At 43.2% G+C, this 9,509-nt stretch overlaps 1 protein-coding gene across 3 annotated transcripts in view; it reads left to right on the top strand.

The window, feature by feature from the left end:
* Positions 1-450: 450 nt before the first annotated feature.
* FBN2 (fibrillin 2) overlaps positions 451-9,509 on the top strand; it is a 226,928-nt gene continuing 217,869 nt past the window's right edge. For all 3 annotated transcript variants that reach the window (XM_088838382.1, XM_055429280.2, XM_088838381.1), the window contains exons 1-3: positions 451-704; positions 1,525-1,607; positions 6,912-7,010. In XM_088838382.1, the coding sequence (XP_088694508.1) occupies positions 451-704; positions 1,525-1,607; positions 6,912-7,010 (436 nt within the window). The remainder of the gene's footprint in view (positions 705-1,524; positions 1,608-6,911; positions 7,011-9,509) is intronic.

The following is a 9,509-nucleotide window of genomic DNA, read 5'->3' as shown; positions in this document are numbered from 1 at the left end:
AGCTTTCCAAGATCTGTGCCCGGAGCGCACGGGATTCCGCAGAGTCGCTGCGTTCAGGCCATTTTTTTTTTTTCTCTTTTGAGGTCCGCTTTCTTTGTAACTTTACGCCGCGGCTGCTCGGGTTACTTTTGTAATTTCCCGCCCCCACCCGCTGGCGGTCCCGGAGTCGCTCGGGGCAGCGGCCCGGGGGATGCAACGTGGACCGCGCGGGGTTGCCGGCCGCTCTGCCGCCGCGCCTCGCCGCCCGCTGCGCTAGAACCCGCACCCCGCTGGCAGCCAGGGGGCCGGCGCTGGGTCCCGGGCTCCCGCTAGAGCAGGGAGCCCGAACACACGCGAGTCTCCGGGGCCGACGAAGGGCTCGTTAGACCTGACTTTTTTCGGGCCGCGCAGATTTCATCTTTGAGCGCTCCCTCTCAGCGGACCAAGGTCCGCGCGCCCGTAGCGCGCGCGATGGGGAGACGGCGGCGGCTGTGTCCCCAGCCCTACTTCGTGTGGCTGGGCTGCGTGGCGCTTTGGGCGCAGTGCACGGCCGGCCAGCCCCAGCCCCCGCCGCCCAAGGCGCCCCGGCCCCAGCCGCCACCGCAACAGGTCCGGCCCGCAGCGGCTGGCTCTGAAGGCGGGTTCGCGGTGCCCGAGTACCGGGAGGAGGGCGTCGCGGCGGCCAGCCGCGTCCGCAGGCGAGGACAACAGGACGTGCTCCGAGGGTAGGTGGACAGGCCACGCGGGGGCGCGTGGAGGGGAACCTCGGCTTGGCAGCTTTCCATTCCACTCCCTCCCAGAACCTAGTTCTGTGGCTAGAGCCGGGGCCCCCTTCCACCAGGAGACCCCGAAGAGTCCAAGAAGCGCCTCCTCCTCTTCCTCCTGCCGGCAAAAAGACACACAAACCCCCCCCTCGGGGGTTTGTCGGTGGGTGAGTCGGAGGCCTCTGGGTGAGGATCGCCGAGCGCCTGCGGAGCCAGCTGTGCGGGAACAAGTCCCGAATGTCTGGCGGAAGGCGCGCCTGAGTCCGCCCGGCGCCGCGCGGGGGCCGGTAGAGCCTGCGTGCTCTCCACCGTCGGGGGCGCAGCTCCGAGCCTTTTGTTTGAGGACGTGTGCGGGGCTTACTTACAGCTCCATCTAATCATCAGGCCCAGCGCTCCACCTTCTGACACGCCATCCTTGACACGTCGGGGCCAAAGTAACAGTTGATCAAAGAGGGATGGATTTGGGGACAGGGGCAAGGATTTTTGAAACGGAGTGTTCCCTTTGTTCTCTACATCCGGAGGCTAGAATGGTAGCAAATTATATGTTTCCCTGTTTCTTTTCGCTCTTTCTAAAGAGCAGCAACAGAGGGTAGATGAAAGGCAGCGTTTAGACGTTTCTGATCCTTCCCCATTTCAGCGTCTAGCCCATTTACTTCCACGTATGAGCCCCAAGCCCCAGGAGTTTGACGTGTAGTTTTGGTCGTTCCTAAACCTTAGGAAAACCTCTAATGTATCACCACGTCCCTCTCTAAGTGTGTGTGACTTCACTTGTCTCTCGCAGGCCCAACGTATGCGGATCCAGGTTCCACTCCTACTGCTGCCCCGGATGGAAGACGCTCCCTGGAGGAAACCAGTGCATTGTCCGTGAGTGCTAGGCTGGGATCTAAGCTTTGGGCGGCCCGCTCGGCCCCATCCCAGGGAGGACCTTTTGCATTCTGTGGTTTGGACACACAGTTGCTTTTATAATCCGGTGGCCACTAGTAATGATTAGGGGTAACCCCACTTGAATGGTGGGTAAGAAAGCAGCCGGTTTGCATCAGTTTAGACCTCACTTCTAGACTGTTGAGGGCAATAATGATAAAGGTTTCAGAGATAACTTGAAAGTTTTATCTTTCTGTGTCTATTAATACAGACTCAAGGGAGAGCACAGCAATTCCCCAGATAACCCCAAACCACTTTTTCCTGAAAGTTCTCAGATAAGACCACAAGGTGATTATGTAAACGATCTGCCTTTTGACTCTGCAGGAGGTTTAGACCTTCCGATGATAAGGCTTTCTTAGGCCTTGGTACAAAACCACTTTATTATCTCTGGTTTCATCTCAGCAGCCACATAACATCGATAGGAAAAGAGCCTTCTCAGAGATTTGGCATTGACCCAGGTTAACAGAAGTTTTAAAAGAGAGAACTCTTCCACATGGCTTGACTTTTAAGACATTTACATTTAGGATTTCCAGACCCCAGATCTCATAAAGTACAGTCGATTTCCAGAGTTTGAGCCTTAGAACTTCAGAAGTTTTGCTCATCTGACCTTTGACATTTTATTTTATTCCGTTTCCAAAGTGTGTAACCAGTTCTCCACGTTTATAATTGGAGAAGTCATTAGTTAGCAGCTGCACTGTGGTGGACTATGGGATGTCTTATTTCACATGCCTGTGAAATTGTGAGTTGAAGTGTGACTGGCCTTTTCTTGTGTATTTATATAGCACAGCCACATTTGTCTTGTTGGGAGGAGAGCCAGGTATACTAGACAGCACGTTTATTTAGAGCCAATCTTGACTTTAGATTGACCTCGATGTTTTCCGGGGAGAAGATAATGATGCCATATGAATAGAGAAAAAGGGCAAGCCACACTAACCAAGGGATAATAAGGATGTAGTGGCATCTCTGACTCTGTAGTTATTGGTTTTGTGGGTTCAGATAGACCCTTAATGTTATTTCTGTGCAGTTTTTTAAAAGGCATGACTTCTTAAGTACTGTGAATATTAACTTCTTATTTTTTCTACCCTAAAAGTCTCTCAATATCCGATAATGAGGCAAAAATAGGAAGCAACAACTGTGTTCTTTAGGGTGATTCATAAATATATTAAATAAACCCTCTGATTATAAGCCTTTCCTTTTATTAAAAGGAATGAGAAGGTATTGGATTCTTTTCCCTCCAGCACAGAAGTCATATATGGGAGGCATTTGTGCAGGGTGCATTTACTTTTTCAGATCAGTAGGGCGTTACCGTGCCTGCTTTAAACTTATGTGGCTCCTAGAATCCTGAAACAGCTAACGTCACTCACCACACACCTGCCATACTAGCCGGGAGTGACTTAGGCACTGCGGAAAGTCTGACTCACTGAATGTAATGAATGTGGCTGCCATTATTGAGTTGGAGAGCAGCCGAGGAGAAAGAATTGGTTTATGGTACGTGTTGAAAATCTGTAAAGTCAGATTTTATTGGATCAGCGTGGAATGGGAATTCCAGAGAGCAGAGCCTTCTAGAATATTTGCAGTAGGAAAAAAATACGTATGTTATATATATTTTTTTATTTATTTATTCCTCTGAGTGTCAACTTTAAATACTTTTGGTCTTTGAGTAACATTGTGCCCTCTAACTGTTTAGAAGATCAGCTTTGGAAATCTCAAAGTAACAGTGAATATTGTAGCCCTCATTTCTACAACTTATGATATTTGGATGCTTATGAAATACATTGGAATGTACAAGTACTGTAACTCTATAAAAACATAACTTTCAAATGATCTTTATCTCTCCAAGAAACATTTATAGTACTTGTGTCAAGAGATATCTACAAAAATATTTATTAGCACATTTAAATGGTAATTCAAATACCTAAGACTAAAACAGTGTGCAAAAGAGAGGGAGAATGTAATGCACTTATGTTCTCTTGGGTGGGTCTCATCTAAATTTTAGCATAATATTTTGCATTGAATTCAGTGTTTCAATTATTTTGATATTGAAAACTAAAGTATATAGAGATAATAACTGAATTGAAAACAAAGTCAAAATTAGTAATTTTCATTTCATGAAATTCTGCCTTTTGCAGCAATGTGAATGGGCCTACAGAATATTATGCTTTGTGAAATGTCAGACATAAAAAGACAAATACTATATGATATCACTTCTATGTGGAATAGAAAAAATAATACAAATAAATGTATGTGCAAAATAAAAACAGACTCACAGATACAGAAAACATGGTTGGCTTCCCTGGTAACTCAGTGGTAAAAAAAATCTGCCTGCAGTGTAGGAGATGCAGGTTCGATCCCTGGATAGGGAAGATTCCCTGAAGTAGGAAATGGCAACCCACTCCAGTATTCTTGCCTGTAAAATCCCATGAACAGAAGAGCCTGGTGGGCTACAGTCCATAGGGTTGCAGAGTTGGGCACTGAGCATGCACGCACATATAGCACAGTGGTTTCAAAGGGGAGAAGAGGGGCAGGGGCAAATTAAGTGTATGGGATTAGCCCATACAAACTATTATGTGTGAAATAAAAAACAAGGATATATTATACAGCAAAGGGGATTTTAGTCCTCATCTTGTAATAACATAATGGATAATGGAGTATAATCTGCAAAAATACTGAACCACTGTGCTGTATGCCTGCAACTAGTATAATATTGGTAATCAGTTAGACTTCGGTTAAAAAAAAGAATTTTCATACCATGACTTTCTTATGATAGCAAATTATTTATTATATTTATTGACTCGCCACCATTTAGCAGAAGGAAAGCTCTGAGGGGACTTACAAAAAGAGAATAAGTAAAACACAAATAGAAAAGGAGGACCAAAGACTAATTTCCTCATATATTTGTACATCAACATTTTTTCTTTATAGAAAAATATTAAAATGATCAACTCCTAGAATTTTAATCTGGTTGGCCTTGACCAGGCTTCATGAGAAGATATTACAATAAAAATATATTTCTCAAACTACTGGAAACCTAATGCATTTTGAATTGAGTCTGTGTTTTGTTGTTATTGTTCTTAATTATGGCCTGCGAAAATCACTGAAGTACTTCCAAACTTCCAAATATTTGTTTCCAAAACTATGAAATTGACTTACTTTCCATTTGTTTTTTTTTTTTTTTTTTAAACTCTTGTTAGGACATGGAGCAATGGAAAAGTTTGCTTATTAATTTTTCATTGTTGTTGTTGTGAAATTATGCTATGAAGAGCATGTTGATCCATGGAAAAACAGTGGGAAGGGGTTGGCCCAGAACCATACCATTTGAGACGTGAAGAGACATCAGAACATTCCAATATAATCCCTTTATTTTATTTTACCAATGAGAACACTAAACCCAGAGAAGCTGTGGGTTTTCTCCAAGCTTGCAGAGCAGGAGCTCAACTTCAGACCTCTTGCATAGCACCATTCATTTACTATCCACTTTTGACTTGAGTCTTCTCCCAGCATCACTGAAATCCCAACACCCAGGTCCTCTCTACATCCCTCTCGGGTATTTCTGGGCCTCATTTTCTTTTTCCCCCAATTGTGGTAGGGACAAATACTTAGATGAAATATACTATAGTTTGATATGAGTGTGAAGAGAAAGAGCCTAAGCATTGTGCTTTTCACGGGTTCACAAATTTGTAGAGGTTAGACCTGCGTCCATGATAGGGATCTGTCTGAAGATGACCAGTGTCCAGTCCATCAGACCTTCTTTGGGTTTAGGAACCAGGAAGGGGCATTTGGTATATAACCTAAGCCTAAACTAAATGTCTTTTGAGCAAACTCTGAGAGATAGTGAAGGATAGGGAAGACTGGCGTGCTATAGTCCATGGCATCGCAAAGAGTCGGACACGACTTAGCAACTGAACAACAACAAAACTAAATGTCTCATTGCTGAGAATGAGGGGGACTTTGAGATAAAACAGTATTTTAATAGACTTTTGTCATTGGAAAGTTATCGGTGATCAGAAAGTCCAGTACATTTTAAGAATAGTCAGCTCCATGGCAGGAGCCATGTTCATGCCTAAAATCATTTTTTACTTTTACACTGTGATGTATGACATCTTCATTGTACTAATGGAGATGCAGGCCATATTATGTGAGTGTCAAAGGCAATTTGGAGAAGCAAAACAATTATTGAGTTAGTTTACTTCTATAAAACATGCCCTTTACATTATTACTGAGGGGGTCTCATATCTCTTTGAAAATTGTGAGACTCCTCGCTAGCAGAAGCTAGCTACGCACATTTACATACATATGAACAGCTAGTTTCAGGACATTCCCATACTCTCCTCTTCCTGTCTTCATCTATCCACTCATGGACTTTAATGGAGCATTAAAACACTTGCCTAATGCTTTGCAGAGGGAGAATTCAGTTGTAGGTATAGAGATAAATCAGCTCCTAAATGAAACGGACTCTGTATGGGAGAGACTTCCCATTTGAAGGCTACTGATTTTGAGGATCTGTGGTATGTGCTGTGTCAGTGAGCCTAACATTCTTTGCTCTGATGACCCTCATACCTTCGAGGTCACAGCTGCAGGAGGCTTTGACTCTCCCTTCATCAAAATGTCGCAGCAGCTTTTCTGAGCAGCAGGAATAGGCTAGGTTGTGGAGGTAATACGGGAGAAGAACGGCTGGAGGAAGGAGAAAGAGAATTATTAAGGGGAACAAAGATTGATGATGGGGCAGGTCAGATACCAGCCGGGAAGGAATGTGTATGGAACCCCTGGGGCTTGGCCAAGTCGTTAGAGAGTAGAGTCTCCAGCTCAGCCAATTTCACTTTCTCTGTCTCCTGTGAAGGTCCTTTACAGAGTGGGCTGTGTTTTCTGAGGGTACACGGGACCTCTGGGTTTCCTCAACTCTCCTCGCTTCCTAGGATCAAGACTGTCTTCTCATGGTGAATTCTGAATATAAGCCCTCTGCCTTGAATGAAAAAGATGACCCATACTGATAAAGAGTTGAACAATTAAGATTATGGAAATTAAAATAGCTTCATTTGTGTGCACTTTATCGTAAGGATACTTAAGAGACTCATTCACTTGTCTACAATGGGTACTTTTGTTGCATATCTTTAATTAGGCATTATATATAGCACACATTTTTATATCTTCGTTTCTCAGCTTTATTGTTTTTAACTATAGCTTCCTTGGTTTGTAGTCAGTGGTTTATTACCTTATTGTTCACATGCTTCCCTGTTGTGCTTTCCACAGCAATTTGTAGAAATAGTTGCGGAGATGGATTTTGTTCGCGTCCTAACATGTGTACTTGTTCCAGCGGCCAAATATCACCAACCTGTGGATCAAAATCAAGTACGTTTTTCATATGTCACCTTATTTACTGCATTATCTGTAAGTTATCTTTTGAATAAATGGTAAATGTCCTTTTCAGTGCGGCTGTGGACCCATGATTATTTTCTGCGCTAACTAGGTCAGTACTAATCTTTGGAGTAAAAATCTTTGGTGGCTTTGCTGTTGCCACCAACAACTAGGGGCTAATGGGGTGGTGATGAAGAAAAACGATTTCGTTCTGGTCCAGAAGATATGTGTCTACTGAGTAAAAGAACCTGGATTTAGTGAGAAGTAATTCTTTGCAATAGCTGGAATTTACTGTGTTTTTACCGGTACTTATTACAGGTACTGTTTGACTATGTCATTGTATTTAATTAAGCCTCACATGAATACAGTGAGACACTAGTATTACCCTATTGTCAGAGAAGGAGATTGAGGCACACATAAGTTTTAACTCACCCAAAGTAAGATAGATTTGAATCCAGGGATTCTGATGCACAAGTCTGTAGACTCAAATCCTCAGCTTTGTTTATTGCCTTTGCTTAGCTCCTGTGTCTCATACACTATTTTGTGGGTTAACTAAAGGGGAAGGAGAAGAGCACTGAGATGATAATAAATGCTCATTGTATACTGACCAGGTGTTTTACATATGTTAACTTATTTTGCTTTACACAGACAACAGCTCTGTAAGATCTCTGTAACAGTGGACTAAAATTGTGCTTTACATGACCTCAGGAGGAATTGTTGGGTCTTTAAAGTCCAAGATTAATCTTTTAGGACAGTATTTAAGGTAATGTTTTATAGCCAAGTAGAAGCAGTTATTATTTATGCAATTGCTCAGTAATTAATAAATCTTATCTGCCTGAAACTAATATGAAGCTGTTATAGTTTTAACAGTTCTTTCTATAAATTTTTCCTAAGTAAAAGTAATAGATAATCTGTCTGATTGAAGAATATAAGATTCAAGATTCATACAACAGATGTCATTGTCTCATGATGAAACTTCTGATTAACACTCTAGTTTCATTTTCTTTTAAAATATCATGTAATTGTCTAAACATTTAGAAACCCATTATGTAGAATTCCTCAAGACTTTCTTGACCACCCTGAATACTGTTTCCTCCACTACTTTCCTGTCCTTCCCCCTGACTGCCTAGAAAATACCATTCCTCATATCTCCGTTATTCTCTTCTCTTAGTGTTCTCAAATACACACTCAGCAAAGCACCCAAGCCTGGAGAAACTTTTTTACAATTCAGTGTTTTAATTCCTCTAGTGGGACAGCTGAAGAATCATTGGCTGACCTTTAGTTGTGGTATACAATTTAATAGGAGAATCCCTGAATCATTTGGCCTTGAGGAATACTGGCTCCTTTTCCATCAGGAACTTTTGTCTCCTCTGTAGTCCTCCTGGAGCCCCAGCTTCGCAAAGCATTTAGCACCATTAATCACTATCTTCTTGAAATGCTCGTTTTCCCCTTTGCTTATACGAAAGTAATGGCTCCCAACACTCCTTTTCTTGACCATTTTTTCTTAGTGTCCTTTCTGCATCCCCTTTATTAGCCTTACATTCACAGTTAAGTATTCCCAAAAGTTCTGTCCTCCCTAGGTGAACTTATTTACATATATGTCTTCAACTGCTACTAATATGGGCCTTCCCAGGTGGTGCAGTGGTAATCTACCTGCCAATGCAGGAGATGCAAGAGACTTGGGTTCGATCCTTGGGTGAGGAAGATGCCTAGAGAAGGAAATGGCAACCCACTCCAGTATTCTTGCCTGGAGAATCCTCATGGACAGAGGAGCCTGGCAGGTCCTCTGTCCATGGGGTCACAAAGAGTCGTACACGACTGAGTGACTGGGCAAGCACTAACCAGTATGTTGCTAACTCATAACGATTATCTCTAGAGTAGATCTGTCCACTGGGCTTCATATTCATGTGTCCCATTTCCTACTGGACACCTCCATTGAATGAGTAGTAGGCATCCAAAACCGTGGCATGAGACTCCTGATCCGTGGCTGACAACAGTCTGTTTCTTCCACAGTTGCCATGGTCCCAGCAAATAGCACTGAACTCAATGCCTTGCTATCATGATGGGCTTGGTATCCACTGTCATGGAGCTTACATTCCTGTAAAGAGACAAAACACAAGCAAACAAACACCACAGTGTCATTATAGACTGTGGTTAGTTCTTGGAAGGAAACTTGGCTATGAAGAACAGCCTGGAACCAAGGAAGAACATAGACACGATAAATAGACAAGGTCGTGCTGATGCGACGTGACAATGAAGCTGAGTTCGGAAGGACTAGGATGAACCAGGGAGGGATCCTCACAGGGAGAGGAAGTAGCAAATCAAAACATCTTTCCTCCACTTGAGAAACTAAAAGGTTCATGTGATGACAAAGAGGCAGGTTGGTAGAGAAGCAGGCAAATCCAGATAGATAATACATGGCCGCCTCGGTCATGGAAGGATTTGCCTTATATCCCAAATGCAACATTAAAAGGGTTTAAATAAGACAGGGAA

Source organism: Moschus berezovskii, chromosome 8 (assembly GCF_049115385.1).
Source record: "Moschus berezovskii isolate FMDL1 chromosome 8, NW_MosBer_1.0, whole genome shotgun sequence".
Lineage (NCBI taxonomy): Eukaryota > Metazoa > Chordata > Mammalia > Artiodactyla > Moschidae > Moschus > Moschus berezovskii.
This window is presented reverse-complemented; position numbering and strand designations above follow the sequence as displayed.